This window comes from Capricornis sumatraensis, chromosome 3 (genome assembly GCF_032405125.1).
Source record: "Capricornis sumatraensis isolate serow.1 chromosome 3, serow.2, whole genome shotgun sequence".
Taxonomy (NCBI): domain Eukaryota; kingdom Metazoa; phylum Chordata; class Mammalia; order Artiodactyla; family Bovidae; genus Capricornis; species Capricornis sumatraensis.
The window spans coordinates 6,331,320-6,348,849 of record NC_091071.1 but is presented as its reverse complement, the minus strand read 5'-3'; the positions used below and the strand labels follow the sequence as shown (position 1 = coordinate 6,348,849).

Genomic DNA, 17,530 nt, shown 5'->3' with positions numbered 1-17,530 from the left:
GTCCAACTCTTTGCTACCCCATGGACTGTACCCCACCAGATGCCTCTGTCCATGGAATTTTCCAGGGAAGAATACTAGAGTGGGTTGCCATGCCCTTCTCTAGGGCATCTTCCCAACTCAGGGATTGAACCTTGGTCTCCCACATTGCGGGCATATTCTTTACCGTCTGAGCCACCAGGGAAGCTTCGCCGGGGTTGGTACAGGACCCCAAATCCCAGCTTCTGCCCCTCCCAGCCCAGGAAGCCTCCAGGAGTGGTCCTGTCCCCAGTTTCCTGCCTCTACTACTGCCTTTGGGAATCTCTAATGCTCTGGAATCCTCTGTCGCCTTCCTTGATGACATGGCTCCTGTTTGTACCTCTAACAGGATGGGCGGGACTCTGTCCTGCCCAGGACTTAGGGAGGATGCCGGTCCAGGCCACCTCCTACCCCTGCCAACCAGACATCCAGGCTAGATAAGGAGACCTTAGGTGGGTCAGAGGTCAGGGGAGCCGGACACAGACGAAGAACAGAGAGTCAAAGGGTCAAAGAGCAGGAAAAGGGAGGTCAGTGCAGGGGACAAGGGGTGGTGCCAGGCATCCAGCTGGGAGTCCTATGATGCTCAGGTTAAACAGCCAGCCCAGCTCCAGAGTGCAAGCTGCTCCCTCCAGCTAAGAGGCAGAGTGATCTGGCCGGGGGCACCCCTTCCTTCTTGGAGCCCTTTCTCCAACCAACTTGGGTCTCACTTCCTTGGGTCAGCCACATAAAGGTGGCCCCTGGGCTCATTTGGAGGACAAACAGAGTAAGGATTCCTTTCTAGAACCCAGGGTCTCGCCTGCTTTGGCGTCCCCTTCTCCTTGGTATTTCACATCTGAGCCCAGTGGGCAGCCTTCCTTTTTCTCTTAGAGCCCGCGCAGGACGTCCCAGCCCCCTCCCCCAGGACCTGCCTGGTGGGAGGCACAAGGCATGGGGCTCAGGGCGGGCATGTCTGCACTTTGGCCCTTGGCTGAGGTGAGCCGGTCACTCCTAGTAGGATGGAGCTCCAAGCTCCTCCCAAGCCAGGCCCCAGCCCCCACCCTCAGTTACCATAGCAACCCCAAGGCCCTTTGGGTCACAAGCCAGTTGACCCTTTGGAAAAAGCCACATTTCCCATCCTGAGCCTCTGCCCAGAGCTTCAGTCTCATCATTAGAAACAGAAAACCTCAGGATCACCTTTCACTTACCAAGTGGGAAGCTCAGAGGCCAAGACCTACAAGAACTAGGATTCCTGGGGTGCCCTCTTTTCTCCTGTATCCCTGAAGCCCCTCATGGGACTTTGTCTAAAGGACAGACAGCCCCTTACCTCCTCAGACCTCGGTTCCCCTCCCTGTGGACACTTTCTGGAGCATCCAGCCTTAGGTCCCCGGCCCCGTGTCTCCCTTCTGTCTCTCCCCACCAAGGTCCACCTCACAGACCCTTCCTCCACCAGAATCATGTGGAAAGTCACATCTCAAAAATAAATAATTTTATCTCTCTTTCTTCTGTGGACAACTCAGAACTGAGCGACTCTGAGGGCTTGGTCTGGACTAAAATCTGAGAGAAAACATGGATAAGAGGGAGCCTCAGGCCAGGCGCCAAAGCTGTGGGCCGTGGGGCTGGGGCTCACCTGCACCCGGCGGCTTGCCTCTGGTCTGGCTCTGCGTTTTCTCCCTAGAAACACACCAGTGATGAAGGTCAGCGCCCACTCCTCGTGTCTGCTCCCCCCAGCCGGCCCTCCTCTGCCCTTTTAAAGAAACTCACCTCCTCCCTTTCCTCCTGGAAATGCATCCTCTGGTCACCGCCACTAGCACTGTGACCACCATGGGCACCAGCAATGGCAACAGGATGGAGGCAAAGTTGGATGCTTCTGGGGTGCGGGGAACAGAAATAGGGGTGTGGGATAAGAGGTGAGGGGGATACACCCTTCCGGTCCTCAGCTGCCAGCCTGGGTGGACTGCATTCCCTGCACGTCTCTGGGTCCTGGCTCTCCCTCCAGGAAGCCGCCACTCCTAGGGCCTTCGAGACCTTGGTGCTGCCCTCCTGCTCCCAGTGGACACGCAACTCCCACAGACCCTTCAGGAGGATGTTCACCCAGCTGGTCCCCCAGAGTCCAGGGTATCAGCTGGGTCAGTGCTTCTCCAAGAGTAGCCCTGGTATCACTCCCATCAGTCACCTAGAAGCTTGTGAAAAAATGCAGGCATCTTGGGGCCCCACCGAGACCTACCCAATCCAAGTCTCTAGGGCTGAGTCCCAGAGACAACCTTGCCCCACCCTGATCGTAGGCACAAGGATACAGTCGGAGAATTGCTGGTGCAGAGGCATGTGGGGATTATAGTTTGGGATAGAGAAAACTAATGAAAGGTTCCAGGGAGGCTAAGAGGGACACAGGAGAGGGAAACAACAGCAGGGTAAGGCATACAGATCACAGAAGTGGGGAGCTTAGGGTCAGAGAGAAGATTCCAGAGTGCTGGGTAGGGCATAGGGACTCTGAGATTCTTTCAGGATACTGATCCTGCTAATCTTTAGGGATCATATCCAAATATTATATTATTACATCTCATATGGTAATATAAGACAGTGATAATATACTATCTACTATACATCTATGGGCATCCTTGGTGGCTCAGACGGTAAACAATCTGCCTGCAATGAGGGAGACCCAGGTTCCATCCCTGAGTTGGGAGAATCCCCTGGAGAAGGGAATGGCAACCCACTCCAATATTCTTGCCTGGAGAATCCCATGGACAGAGGAGCCTGGTGAGCTATAATCCATGGGGTCACAAAGAGTCGGACACAACTGAGCAACTAACACACACACACGCATACATCTGTAACAGATACTGTAGGTTAATATCATATACACGGACTTATTCTGCGGCCATTGTTGGTGGGGAAGGTGAGGAGCTTGTGAGGTACAGGTCTGGGGTGAAGTTCTTGCCTGGCTTTTCAGGGGGAGGTACATCCCGCGGCTCCATGCAACGGTCTCCCCCATAACCAGGTTCGCACTCACAGGTGAAATGGGTTCCCTGCTCCCGGCACCGCCCATCATTCTGACAGGGGTTCTGTAGGCACGGGCTGTCTGCAAGGATGGAAGCGGGTGGGAGGGAGTCCTGGGCGGACACTCAGAGCCAGGGAGAGGGGCCTGGGGGCTGGGACGCCAGGGAAGAAATTCTCCCAGATAGATTGGCTGGGGTCCGCTGGCCAGGCTTCCAGTCCTGGTTCTATACCCCCGAGATCTGGGGAAACTGCTTATCCTCTTCTGAACTCCATTTTCTTTACCCTATAACGTGGGAATGCTATGCTCACCCCAAGTGCTGAGTAAGGACTAAAGGGGATCTTGAGACACTAACGCAGAGCAGAGAGCAGAGGCTCGGGGAAGACAGGGCCTTTGCCTTGTCCCTCCCGAGAGAGAGAGAGAGAGAGAGAGAGAGAGAGAGAGAGAGAGAGAGAGAGAGAGAGATGAAACGGCAGGAGTCCTGATCTTGATGAGATGGGCTCTTCCCAGGACTGGGAGGGCTGGTTTGTTCCAGGTCCAGGGGCTTCCCCCTTCCCCCACCCTGACAGGGGATGAGGGCAGCTGGAAGCTGAGGGCCTGTCCCAGCTCACCTCGGAAGCAGCCACGAGTGAGGTTCCCCAGGGTGCAGACCTCCCCAGGGCTGCAGCCGAGGGGCTCACATAGCAGGAGCCCCGTGCGCGCGCAGGTGCAGCGCTGGGAGCAGTCGTGGTTCACGAAGCTGTCACCCTGCTGGAGAGGGAGAAGGCCCAGGAAGCAGGGGCGCCTGCTTGACCTCCCGTGTTGGGCTGTCCTCTCGCGCCTGCGCTCCCCCGGGGCCTCCCACTAACAGCCCGGACCTGGTAGTAGATGCCGTTGTTGGTGCAGCCACAGTGGGCCAGGGGGAGGCTCTGGGCTCCGCTGTAGATGTAGCCCGGGAGGCTGGCACAGCCCTCCACACAGGGGCCCTTGCAGCCCCGGGGGGCTGCCAGCGTGGCACAGGAGGCCGGGCAGGGTGTCATACAGCTCTGGTAGACAGTATTGGCTGGACATGACAAGGCTGAGGGGACACAGTCATAGTCAGAAGGTGGCAGAGCAGGGGTAGGCGCCCCCAGGTACGGAAAAGAAGGTCACCCAACAGCACAGAGCTTGCTAAAGGCAGGGAGGACCAGCTTTGCGAGTCTTTTTGTCTGTGACACTAACTCATGAGGAGGATCAAAGGTGGGCCTTGGCAGAACGGAGTGGGAAGGGGTGATGCGGGTGAGGGCAGGGAAGGGGTTCAGTCGGGAGGATACTAACAAGGGGGAGAGTCTAGGGCTGGGGGAACCAAGATGGAAAGCCAAGGTGGGGGAAGCTGTGGGGGCTCAGAGCAGAACAAGGGGTGGAAAGAGCCGAAGGGGTCAGGGGCCAGCTGCTAGGGCAAGTCAGGGCCTCACCACAGTGGGTGTGGTCCCGCCAGCTGGCCGGGGTGGTGCCCGCCTCCTGGCAGATGCTGGCATATCCACTGAGGACCTGGCAACGCAGCTCCTCCTGCTCCTTGGGGTCGTGGGCGGCACACAGGTCAGACACACAGTGCCTGGAGGACAGCAGGGACAGGTGGGGGGCTGTCAGAGACGGGGAGGGAGGCCAGGAGACCCAGCCCTGCAGAAGAGGCCCTGGAAGCCCCATCAGAGAGTGGGCTGGCGTGCCGTGGGGATGTGTGTTCGTGTGTGTGCGTGTGTGTGACAAGGTACTATGCACAGAATTGTGCCCAACAGAGAGCCAGTCAGAGAACAGGCCACAGGAGCTGGATAAAGGGTCTCGGGTCCCCGACTCACTCCAGGAAGGGCTCAGGGGCCACAGTCTGGTGACAGACAGCAAAGGGGCCCTCGGGGTCCACCAGCACCCCACACGCCTGGGTGCGGCTGATGAGCTGCAGCTCCTCCGGGCGGCATCCCGACACACCAAGAAAGCCTAGAGCTGCTTCCTCTTTCACTTCCTCCTCCTGTACAGCCCTGGGCAGAGACAGTGAAGATCCAGGTGAGGCCCACCAGGGCTGCCGCGATCGAAGGAACCTGGAAGGGGAGGGCCCGGGGCACAGGCTGGGATCCACAGGGCTGGTGCCCCGCAGTCGGCGGGAGAGGAAAGATGTGATGGGATGAAAAGAATCAGGCCTGTCTGAGCCCTCGGCCTCAGGGCTCCTCTGCTGAGCAAGTGCGGGTGAGCTTGTGTGAACAGATTTTAGGTTGGTGCTCATGCCCACCCTGGCCGGCCGCCCCCCACCCCGGGTCAGGGCCTCCCTGCTTTGAATCCCAGCCCTCTCACCTTGAGATGCGGGGGAAGCTTCCCTCGGTCATTTTTACCTCCCAACTATTGCCAAAAGCAAGGAGGTTCTGGGTGACAGCCCCGTTGGGCAGCATAAAGTCATTCCTCTTGTTCTGGTCGCAGTTGCCGCACAGGCCGAGCACAAGCTTCCGGTAAGTGACCGGCAGGGAGATCACTGCGGGAGGAGGGGGCCCAGGAGTGAGACCCCCCCGCACCACACCTCATCCCTCCCCACTCCTCCTGGGTTGTCTCCCGGAGCTTGAGGCCTTGCTTGCAGGCAGGGGACCCTCTCATGGAGCCCATGGTTTTCCGTGAGGCGGTTTTCCCTCCCCCTTCCCAGGAACGCTCGCTTTGGCCCTCTGGTTCCCACGCTCAGGCACCTGCGTTGTTCTTTCCGTTGAAGCTGACCACCAGCTCAAAGTCTGTGATCACGAACAGGCGATCGCTTCGTAGGGAGACCCGCAGCTGGTCGACGGGCTCATAGGGGGCGGTCACCTTCTGGCCGTTGACCTGGAGGAGGCAGATGGGAGCCGCAGGGAAGCCTGAATCAAGGTGACCCTCAGGCTCCCCTGGTGGCTCAGTGGTAAAGAATCCACCTGCCAATGCAGGAAATGCGTGCATGCTAAGCCGCTTCAGTCGTGTCTGACTCTGTGTGACCCTATGGACTGCAGCCCACCAGGCTCCTCTGTCCATGGGATTCTCCAGGCCAAGAATACTGGAGTGGGTTGCCATGCCCTTCTCCAGGAGATCTTCCCGACCCAGGGATCGAACCCATGTCTCTTATGTCCACCTGCACGGGCAGGCAGGTTCTTTACCACAAGCGCCACGCGGGTTCAATTCCTGGTCTGGGAAGATCTCACATACTGCGGAGCAACTGAGCCCGTGCGCCGCAGCTGCTGAGCCCGAGCTCTAGAGCCCAGGAGCCGCAACTACCACGTTCATGAGTGGCAGCTCCTGAAGCCCGAGCCCCTGGAGGCTGTGCTCTGCAACGAGAGAAGCCACTGCAATGAGACGCCTGAGCACCGCAACGGAGAGCAGCCCAGCTCACCGCAACTAGAGAAAGCCCGTGTGCAGCGATGAGGACCCAATGCGGCCGAAACCAAAAGAATTAATACAATTATATTTAAAAAGGTGACGCTCTGCTGCGCTGGCCTCCACTTCTCTGCACATCTCGGGACCTTGTTGTTCCATCATTCTCTGCAACAGGGTACTCCAGGAAGCTTTACTATCCCAAATGGCAAGAGCGTCTCCGAGGTCTGCTCCTGTTGCAGCCCCTTTCTTTACAAAAAAAGAATAAACAACTGGCAGGTGGGCATCCCTGGTGCTTCTTCAGACTACCTGTCGGATCTTCCCTTCTTCCCACTGCCCCACCTCTCCCCGACCTTACCTGAAATCCTCCTGCCCAGCTTGGGCTCCCAAGGAGGTAAGTGCAACACTGATTCTGATTTCTACAACTAGGCAGCCTCTGCCAGGAACCTCCCAAGGAACGGGCAGCCCTGGCTCCACCTGCTCCTGGTGGCCTCTCATGGACTGACCTGCCTGCCCCGACCCACCCTGCCTGGCCCAGCTCTTACAACAAGCTCCAGTTCATGCTGGAGCTGGACCGTGTAGCCGTAGACCATCACGATGATTTCGTGCAGGAAAATGGGGTTGTGAGACGCATACATCTTGTTGCGTCCCTCCACGATGAAGGGCTCCACGCCACTGGGGAGCACATCCACGGTCTTGACCAGATAGTAGGTCATGCGGCCCTGGAAACGGTAGCCGAGGCCATCAAACGTGCGGTAAGTGGGGTCCCCATAAACCGTGCATCGCTCCGACCCTGCCAAGAAGAGCCAGCACTGAAGAGAAATGGCCCTGCCCAGTGGAACGGCCCCAGGGCCCCTCACCTGCCTGCCCCCAGTGCCTCCTGTTCCCTGAACTTGATATTTCCACCCTCTCCCTCTCCCAGCTTGAGAGGATCTCCCTTGCCTGGTTCGCTCTTTTCGCCCTGAAAGTAGATCCCAGAGAGAATCTGCAGGCGATCAGCGAGCTGGTAAGAGGTAAGAGCCCACCTCTGTCTATGTCAGCAGCTCCCTCTCCCCAGAGCCCCCAGCCTGGGCACCCCCCTCGACTGCACCTCCTGAGGGCCCCCTTACTGTAGGGTTTGCAGATTTCTTTGCCGTCCTCGTCGGTCTCACACCGGGAGCTGGCGGGGCAGGCAAAGGCCTGGCACTGAATGGCTCCCGCCCGGCAGGTACACCTCTGGGAGCAACTGCTGGAGAACCAGGCGTTACCCTCCTGCAGATGCCACGGGAAGAACGAGGAGTGAGGAAGGGAGGGCCAGCTCTCTTTCCTTGACGACTTCAGTCTAAGCCCATAGTCTGACGGCTCACTTGGCACAGGCCAGAGGCAGTCCCAGTGCCAAGGCACCCTCTGTCACTGTAGCGCTCCCTAGAGGCACTGCGCTGTCTCAGGAGGTACTGCTGAACCCATCTTCCAGATGAGAAAACTGGGGTCACAGAAGCCCTGTGACTCAAGAGGGGTACCACCAAGATCTTCAAACCAAGGCCACTCTACCATGCCTCAGTCCTCACATCCAAACCACACACCCTCCACCCCAGTCCTGGCAGGAGGCCACCCACCCCAGCCACCAGCCTTCACATCCAGCGCCAGCCGCAGCAGCACAGGCCAGGGGAAGGCGGCATCCTGAAGGTGTGTGGGTGGTCCCCCCCACCCCTACTTCCCATTCCCCACTCACGGGGAGGAATCTGCCCCGGGCGCCCCGGCAGCCACACTGACTCCTGGGCACACACCGCCGCTCCTTGAGCACATAGCCGGGCTCACAGACGCAGCCCTCCTCGCAGTTGGAGGGACCCCTGGAGCCTTTGCACCGGCCTTCCGGGTTGTCGCAGGTAGGGGGGCAGTGGGGAAAGCAGTTGGTGTAGACGTAGTTGGGGGGGCAGTCCAGAGCTGGAAGGGTGAGGGAGAAACGCGGACTGAGCGTGGGCTCCGTGGTGGGCCTGAGGACAGAATAGAGCAAGCATGCTCCTCCCGTCTTGGCGTGGGAGCCTGTGGTCGGGCAGCAGGTGCAGCGCGACCTCGGTGCGTCTGGGCAGCAAGCTCGTGACTGGCCTGTGTACCGGCATGACAGGAGCCCAGGGCAGGGAGGGACTCACTCTGCTGGGGGAGCTAAGTAAAACCCTTTGAGCAGAAGTAGTTGCAAACAAATGAAAACATTCACAGATAGCAAGAGTCCACAACATGAAGACGTCAGTTCTCCCTAAATTAATTTTATTACCGTTATTAGGTCACGTGGGGCCACATTTGGGGTCTTAGTTCCCCAGCTTGGGATCGAACCTGTGCACCCTGTAGTCCTAACCACTGGACTGCCCAGGAATTCCCTCCCTAAGATAATTTGTACATTTAATGTGATAGCAATAAAATATACCAACAGGATTTTGGTGTGTGTTTTTTTTGTTTAAATAGGGAAAGATGACATTAAAGTGGAGATGAGGATATAAACAAACCAAAAAAGCTGGGAAAACTCTAAACCAAAACAAACAAACAAGAAAAACTAAATGTCCCTGCCAGAAATCTAAACACTACTTAAACTCCCAATGATCACAACACTGTGTTGCTAGTAAATGAAGCTAAATGGAGCAGTGGAAGAGGAGAAAAAGCCCAAAGAGGAACTCAAATACACATGGGAATTTAATATAAAATGTGACATCTGAGTCAGTGGAAAAAGAGACTGGTCATTTAATAATACTGGGAAAAAATAAACATGAAGTTGATTGAGTTCTCACCCTACACAGCAGGATACATCCCCACGGATCAAAATATTTAAATATACAAAAAAAGAAACCATACAAATGCTAGGGCAAAATGTAGGCAAATTTTTTAACTTCAGAGTAGGGAAGGCATTTGTAACTGGGGCTCAAAATGCAGAAGCCATAAAACAAAGACTGTTATATCTGACCTCGTAAATACATACATATATATATATATCTGCATGGTAAAAAAATAAAAAGTCAAAGATAAAAAAAAGACATGGAAAAAATTTTTTGACTCATAGCACTAATGAAGGGCTGGCTACTCTCTGTAGCAAAGGACATCTATAAAATATTTCAATAAAGGGCAACAAACCAGTGGAAAAATGGTGAATAGGTAGGAAGAAATCACAGGAAGGGAAATCCAAACGGCTCCTGAATGTATGAAAGAATGCACAACCTCACTCATAATAGGAAAAATACAAATTAAGACTCTTTTTATCTTTCACTTATCAGATTGGCAAAAATCCAAAAGCATGATAATACTGTGTGTTGGCGAGGCTGTGGGGAAATGGGCAGTGTTGCTGGTGGGAATGTAAATGCCTCAACCACTATGGAAGGCCATTTGGCAAGATCTCTCAAAAGCATAAACTCACACAATCCTCGATCCAACAATTCCACTGCTAGGAATTTATCCTACAGATAAGAGACACACACATAGGAAACTGTATCTGCGTAAGGTTATGCATCGCAGCACTGTTTGCAATAGCCAAAGAGTGGAAACAACTAGGAAGTCCATCAATAGAAACTAGTTAAATAAACGATGACAAATGAATTATGACATGTCTGCAAAAGAGAGTAAGGATGCTTTTTACATATCTGATGAGGAAGGGCAGCCAAGTGAAAAATAATGAAGTACAAACGACTGTGTTCTGTCTGTTGTTTGTAAGAAAATATGGGAAATAAATTTGCAGTTGTTTGCATGTGCAGATAGAAAAGACTTTTGGAAAAATACTCAGATGCGGATAAGAGCAGGCTAGGGCCTGGGGCCCAGAGTCAGGATGAAAAGAGACTTTTCACTGGGAATCTTCTAATACCTTTAAAAATTTTGAACCATAGGAATGCAGCACAAATGAAAAACACTTCACTGTTTTAAAATTTTAAAAGTTCTGAAATTAAATAGCAGTGCTGGTTGTATAACCTTGTGAAGATACTGAAAATCCATGAGTTGTATACTTTTTTTTTTTTGGCAAATTGTGTGGCTCTTAGTTCCCTGAGCAGAGATCGAACCCACACTCCCTGCGGTGGAATCTTAACCCCTGAATCACTAAGGAAATCCCCAAATTGTATACTTTTAAAGGGTAGAAGAATATAGTACGTGAATAATAATTTTAAAAAAACTTTTTAAAGGAAAGAGTTAGAGAAGAATGCCTTGGAATCTGCCAGGAGAGGAGAATAAATAACTTTTGGGGTGCAGGAAAGGGTGTGTATAAAGGCAGGGAGGGGTGTGGGAAAGCAAGGCCCACGTGGGGAATAGGATGATATGTTGCAGGTGATGCCGGTCACAAGTAACAAGGGGGAGTTAGGGTGGACAGCTCACAGGATCTCAAACATCTCAGAGAGGAGCTCGGACTTGCAGGCACAATGGCTCACAGGTGTAACATGATCACATCTCCTTTGGAACGACAGTGCTGAGAAGCAGCCTGTGCCATCCTGCGACAGGGGACACCGGCTAAGAGCTTACTGTAAATGGTCCACATTAGAGAAAATGAGGCCAGAAATAGGTCAGAAAACACCAAAAAGAAGAATGGAGGAGCTTTCAGGGCTCCACAGGTGGGGCCTTCCCTGGTGGTCCAGTGGCTAAGACTCCACTCTACCAATGCAGGGGAGCTGGGGCTGATCCCTGATTAGGGAACTAGATCCCACGTGTGTGCTTAGTCGCTCAGTCGTGTCCGACTCTTTGCGATCCCATGGGCTGTAGCCCACCAGGCTCCTTTGTCCATGGGGATTCTCCAGGCAAGGATACTGGAGTGGGTTGCCATGCCCTCCTCCAGGGGATCTTCTCAACTCAGGAATCGAACCCAGGTCTCCTGCACTGCAGGCGGATTCTTTACCATCTGAGCCACCAAGGAAGCCCGGATCCCACATGCTGCGGCAAAAGATCCAGCAGGCCGAAACTAAGACCTGGTACAACCAAATAAATAAAAATAAAAATAATTTCTTTAAAATACCAAACTCATATTTTTAAAGAGAGAGAGACACACACACAGATGAAAAGGTTTGGGAGCAGTCTGGGGGTGGCCAGAGGGGACACTCACGGCAGAAGCTGCTGTTTCTCCAGATGGGAGGCCTGATGCCCTGGGCTTGGCAGGCGGTCGCAAAGGCTTGCAGAGACTGGCAGAGGGTGCTGCTCAGGCCCCCAAATTCACAGAGGCTGTCGGTGCATCTGACCAAGAATGGATTGAGGATCACGCGGCTGGCACACCTTGCCCAGCCCGGAGTCTGAAAGGCTGCCTGGCATTGCTCCTGGGCTCTCTCCAGGTCAGCTGGCTGGCAGGTCGTTTTTGGCTCCTTCTCCGATTCTTCTTCGGTCTTGTCATCATCTCGGCAACTGGGAAGGGAAAGGGGGTCATCACAGGGACAGCCATGGCCTCATCTGTGAAAACAACTTGGCGCTTCCAAACCACCCTCTAGACCCCTCCTGTCTTCACCTGGAAGCTGGCCTGGGCTCTGACCAGCCTTCCACGTGGCCCCCGTCGCCTCCCACATTTTGAAGCCAAGACAGGAAGACCCAGATGCCACCCCCTGTCAAGCAATACGCATTGAGGACCACTTCAGTCTTTCCATCCCGGGTGGGCCATATGGTCTAGAATCCCAACTCGCGTTCCTATGCCAACAAAGGTAGAGAGTCTTTGGGGACAATTACCTTGGGTCAATCTCCTTATCTTGCCAACTGTCCACATACGTGATGTCATCTGGGGCTAGCTCATCATTAGGCATCAGCAGTTCGTCCTCTTCCTCACCGTTGAAGTTCCCGCACACGCCGCAGGTCTGGGTGGGCAGAGAGGAAAGAGGGATCTTCCGCATCTGGGATGGCAGGTGGCATTTGTGGTTGGCACCCCCTTTCCACTCCGAAGAGAAAGGCATCCCCTCCTTGCAGCTTTTTCCCATTCTGGGGAGTGACTGTTCAGTCGGGCACCCCACTCCCTGCAGGCTGACACCCCTATGAAGTGACCCAGATGTTTTCCTCACTTTTCCATAATAGGCTTTTGGGATTTCGATCTTGAGGAAACCATTGCCATCAAACTTGACTTCCACCCCAATGCTGATGGTGAGCACCATGTAGCCGTCCCTGGAAATGACGCTGACCCCCCGGATCTGGGAGGTCGCAGGCAGGGGGACCCATGTGCCATTGATCTAGAGAGGAAGGCAGGACCCGTGAGCAGCAGGAAGGACCAGAGCCCATGTCCTCCCCTCACCATCGCCCCGCTCACCAGCACGCGGTCCTTCTTCAGGGTGACCAGGGTATTGAAGACGTGTACGTAGACCTTGCGGAGGTAGGAAGTGTGGGCTTGGTCTTGCCGCTGCCCATTCTTGCCACTGATCTTGAAGAAAGGCAGGTCCATGGTGGAGTGGCACGTTTTCGCCAAGACATAAGTGCAAGCGCCCTGGACTGCATGGTAACTGCCATCGAAGCTTATGTACCGGGACCTGTCCTGGATCTGGCACACTCCCATCCCTGCAGGACAGAAAGGCGGCTGAGGAGTGGTCCAGCCTCCAGCAAGAACAGGCCTTCTCCCCACCTTCATGGAAAAGATGTGGAGGAGAGGGAGCCTCAGAAGGGAAAGGGACAAAGAAGAGTCAAGACCCAAGGAGGTGGAACAGGTGCCGCTCAGCCCAGGAGAGACTTTTAATATCCCGAGTTCACGACTGCCGTGGGAGCTGTGAGTGAACCCGAGGAGCCCCTCCTGGACGGAGGGGCGGTTTTGGTGGCTGAAGGTCCTCCTCCACGCTCGGTGGGCCTCCTACCTGCCCCCCGGCACCGCATCAGCCCATCGCGGGGCCAGCACATCTGGCCAGGCTTGCAGGCGGTTTGGAAGCAGGAGACGTTGTTGTGGATGGAGCAGGCGCAGAGCCGGGAACACGTCTTGTCCGTGTACCATGTCTCCCCAACCTGTGGGGCGCGGACATCAGCGGAGCCGATAGAAACTTGGAAGCTGGAGAGGGATGGAGGCCTCCCCCGCACCACTGCACCCTGGGGCCCCCAAGAGGTCGGTGTTGTTCAGCCTCCCGCCTCCATCACCAGCCTTTCTCAAGCTCCAGGCTTCTGAATTTTGCTTCTCAGCCCCCAGCACTGCCCCTCCCCGACACCTCTTTGCAGGCTCTGAGCCCTCTGGCCCCCAACTCATGGAGGCCCTCTTGCAGTCTGGCTTCTCACCGAGTGGTAGGTGCCCCCGGGGCTGGTGCAGCCACACTCGCTGAGGGGCACACAGGTGGTCCCACTCAGGATGTGGCCTCTCTGACACTCGCACCCCTCGGCACAGGGGAGCGAAGACGGGCAGTACGACGGGGTGCTCAGGCTGAGACAGGTGGCCGGGCAGGGGTCGGCGCAGGGGCTGTATCTGCTGCCTGACGGACACTTCAGAGCTAAGAGATTGGCGTGTAGGAAGGAAGAGTCATTTCCAGCTCTCTTGACCTTGGGGCCTGAGGAGCTCCTAAGGGCTTCCCTGGTGGTCCAGTGGCTAAGAATCTGCCTGCCCATGCAGGAGACACGGGTTCGATCCCTGATCCAGGAAGACTCCACGTGCCGCGGAGCAATTAAGCCGGTGAGCCACAACTACTGAGCCTGCGCTCCAGAGCCTGGCAGCTGCAACTACTGAAGCCCACGTGCCCTAGAGCCTGTGCTTTGCAACGAGAGAAGCCACCGCAAGGAGAAGCCCGAGCCCCGAAACTAGAGAAGAACCCGCGCCACCACGAAGACCCAGCGCAGCCAAATTAAATAAATTAATTTAAAAAAAATTTTAATGGATTTTTAAAAAAGAATTCCTAAGAAAGAATTCCCTGGCGGTTCAGTGGTTAAGACTCCTCGCTTTCACTGCTGAGGGCGCAGGTTCAACCCCTGGTGGGGGAACTAAGATCCTACAAACGACACAGGACAAAAACATTTTTAAAGAGTGCTCCTGGAAGTGTCAGATGAGTGGATTAACCAAAAGGGGTCCATCCATACAATAGAATATGATTCAGCCTTACAAAGAAGGAAATTCTGGAGCCTGCTGCAACGTGGGTGAAACTTGGGGACATTATACTAAGATAAGCTAGTCACAAAAAGATGAATACTGTGTGATTTCACTTAGATGAGGTCTCTAGAGTCCTCGAATGCATAGAGATAGAGAGTAGATGGTGCTTGCCAGGGGCTGGGGGGAGAGGGACGGGGACTTGTATTTAATGGGGACAGTTTCAGTTTGGGAAGAAGAAAAAGTTCTGGAAACAATGGTGATAATGGTTGCATGACAAGGTGAATGCACTTAATGTAGCTGAACTGGACACTTAAAAGTTTGTTACAATGGTAATTTGTGTGTTCTGTGCATTTTACTACAATTAAAAAAAAAGAGTTCCTGGGAAAGAGGAAGAAAGGTCATCACACGGGTGACCTGGGGAAGATGGGAAGGAGACAGTAGCCAAATGAGGTCAGAACTTTTTGGCGCTGGTAAGTCGCTTCAGGTCTGACTCTTTGTGACACTATGGACTGCAGCCTGCCAGGCTGCTCTGTCCGTGGGGATTCTCCAGGCAAGAATACTGGGGTGGGTGGCCATGCCCTTCTCCAGGGGGTCTTCTGACCCAGGTCTCTTAGGTCCCGACCTGCATCTCTTACGACTCCTGCATCGACAGGCAGGTTCTTTACCACTAGTGCCATTGGTGAGGTGGAAGTCAGACGGGGGCTCCCAGCCGAGGGAGTCGAGGGGAAGATGGGGGCTGGGCTCCAAGAGACTGGAGAGGGGGGACAGAGGGCATCCCACATGGGGGCTGGGGGCTGGCTGCGAAGGGGAGAGCGGAAGAGCAGAACTGAGGGAGAGGGAGAGAGGGCGGGGCTCAGGGGACTCCGCTAGGTCACTCACGGCAGAAGGTGCTGCTCCGCCAGGTGAGGACCTGGCCGGCCCGGGCGCACAGGGACGCGTAGGCCTGCAGGGAGCGGCACAGGGTGAACGCGTCGCCCTTGGTCCCACACTGGCCATACACACAGCTGGTGAAGCTGGCCTGCGGGGCCACCACCCTGTGGCACCTGGAGAAGGGTCCTGGTGGATGAAACGAGGTGGGCGAGAGTGAGCGGAACCATGAGGCTGCTCTGGGGCAAAGTCTCCATTCACTTCCATCCAAACCCGTGATTATTAAGAACCTACTGCCTGAGACGCAAAAAACCCCCACAGATCCATCAGCGCCCCCAGGGGACCACTGCCTCCGCATCCACTCCGCTGTCTCTATTTCCTGTCTCACCTCCCTCCCTCAGTGATCAGCCCCCCTCCTCTGTCTCCTCTCCCGGGGGTGGGGGGGAGCAAACAGGGGCCCCTGCGTGGCTTACCCTGGGGATTCACCAAGATTTCACAGTTCTTACTCCAGGGGTCAGTTGCATTCTTTTCCAGGCACCTGGGGGGCCTGGCGTCTGCAGCAAAGCAGCTAACAGAGGGGGAGGGGAAGGAACAGGAATTTAGGATCAGAGGACACGTCCCAAAAGCCAAAGCAGACATGGAGAGGGAAGCGGGGAGGGGACCAGGGTGGGAGAGGAGAAGAGTGAGGGCCTTGAGTAGTAAGGTCAGCAGATGCAGCAGGAAGGAGAAAGGTTAGATCTCAGGGTGGACTTCCCCAGAGACAGGTCAAGAAGCCCGGGAGAAATCAGCAGGCAGGGGTGTGGGAGGTTGGAACAACCTTCCATCAACTCCAGGAGAGACTGGGGACACCGCCAGGCTGCCTGCCAAGCAGGCAGCTCCCCGCCCCGGTCCAGCTCCCCGCTCTCCTCATTCCCGGCTCACCCAGATTCAGATAACTCATTTAGTTTCCAGGAGGCCCCCAGGCGCACGGAGTTGACAGCAGGTCTTTTATCAGGCTGCAGATTGTCGTCCAGGCTGTTGTTGTTGTAGTTCCCTGGGGGACCAAGCAGTCAGAGAGGCCGCAGGCTCGGTCCCAAGACCAAGAAGCCACCCTCTCTCCAAGAGAAGGCTTTTCTCTTCCTTCATCTTCGGCTTCCCTTCACGCCTACCCTCACACACGACGCCCTCAACCGAGTAACAGATCGCCAAGCACCTGTTCACGTGTGGATGAGCAAGATCCCTGAGAGGCTCGGGTTGCCCGTGGCCCCCGCTTCACCTACACGTGCCCAGGGAACTCACCACACATCCCACAGAGTCGGCCGGCATAGGAGGAAGGAGCGGTCACTTCCACCAGGTGGTACCCGTCGTAGCGAACTTGAAGCCCGAAGTCCGTGTAGAGGAGGACAAAGGAGCCACTGGGCCTCACGGTCATGCGGCCGTGCGCAAACCCCAGGGGCAGAGCCACCTGGCGGCCGTCCAGCTACAGAGGTAGGGAGGACGAGGTAGGGAAAGGCTCCGGGGACAGGATAACAATGGGGCAGAGGCCAGGGAGCAGGCGGGGGGCGGGGGGGGGGGTATGTCTCAGAAACTGGGGTTTCGGTATCTGCCGGACAGGTGTAATTGCAGGCAAGAGGGAAGGGAAAAGAGATGCCGCGTGGGCTGGGGGTGGGGCCGGGGAGGCAGGCGCAGGCACGCACCATGACCTTGCGGCCTTTGAGCATCCAGACTCTGATGCCGAAGGCCTGCACCTGGACGGCTTTGACGTAGGAGGCCTCCAAGTTTCCGCCGCGGAACTCGTTGGTGGCGCTCACAAAGAAGTAGTTCTCCAGGGACTTCAACGAGCAAGGCCGGGTCAGGACGTAGGTGCAGGTGCCCATGAAGTGGTGCAGGGCTCCATCGAATGTCAGGTAGTGGGGGTCCCCCCAGACAGTGCAGGTGGCCGACCCTGGGCACCAGGAGACGGCGTTCAGGGATGCACTCACCTTGATCTGCCATCCTGGCGAGTCCACGTGGTGATGGTACCCACGGGTCATCAGGATGGTCCGTGAGGCGTGGAGAGGTCAAGGACAGGGACCGCTCCAACCTCACTGTCTGGGTTCTTAAAGATGTTGTTTTGACTCCGGGCAATCACCTCCCAGCCCCTGGTTATACCCCAGCTCTCTGCTTTAGGACAGGACCATGCCTCTGCTCAAGGTCATTTGGGCAGCCCCCAGGCTCACTCACCTTGAGGGTGGCAGCCATAGGTGCCATCCTGCTGACCACACAGCTCCTGGGCCTGGCACTGCCATGGCACACAGCGAGTTCTGTTAGTGCCCTCACAGATGCAGAGCCGTCTGCAGCCTGGCTTGAACCACCGCTCCCCTACCTGGAAGGAAAAGAAGTCGTCCCCTGGTCGGGACTTCCCT

At 55.6% G+C, this 17,530-nt stretch overlaps 1 protein-coding gene across 1 annotated transcript in view; it reads right to left on the bottom strand.

The window, feature by feature from the left end:
- Positions 1 to 1,577: 1,577 nt before the first annotated feature.
- ZAN (zonadhesin) overlaps positions 1,578 to 17,530 on the bottom strand; it is a 34,727-nt gene continuing 18,774 nt past the window's right edge. Inside the window, 25 exon segments of the mRNA XM_068967557.1 lie at positions 1,578 to 1,665; positions 1,756 to 1,858; positions 2,933 to 3,073; positions 3,601 to 3,739; positions 3,847 to 3,891; positions 3,893 to 4,040; positions 4,482 to 4,562; positions 4,804 to 4,980; positions 5,291 to 5,465; positions 5,671 to 5,800; positions 6,865 to 7,112; positions 7,429 to 7,570; positions 8,031 to 8,242; positions 11,361 to 11,653; positions 11,969 to 12,093; positions 12,295 to 12,459; positions 12,537 to 12,781; positions 13,072 to 13,216; positions 13,481 to 13,689; positions 15,159 to 15,335; positions 15,620 to 15,714; positions 16,068 to 16,179; positions 16,425 to 16,605; positions 16,823 to 17,070; positions 17,349 to 17,490. Of these exon segments, the coding sequence (XP_068823658.1) occupies positions 1,578 to 1,665; positions 1,756 to 1,858; positions 2,933 to 3,073; positions 3,601 to 3,739; positions 3,847 to 3,891; positions 3,893 to 4,040; positions 4,482 to 4,562; positions 4,804 to 4,980; positions 5,291 to 5,465; positions 5,671 to 5,800; positions 6,865 to 7,112; positions 7,429 to 7,570; positions 8,031 to 8,242; positions 11,361 to 11,653; positions 11,969 to 12,093; positions 12,295 to 12,459; positions 12,537 to 12,781; positions 13,072 to 13,216; positions 13,481 to 13,689; positions 15,159 to 15,335; positions 15,620 to 15,714; positions 16,068 to 16,179; positions 16,425 to 16,605; positions 16,823 to 17,070; positions 17,349 to 17,490 (3,966 nt within the window).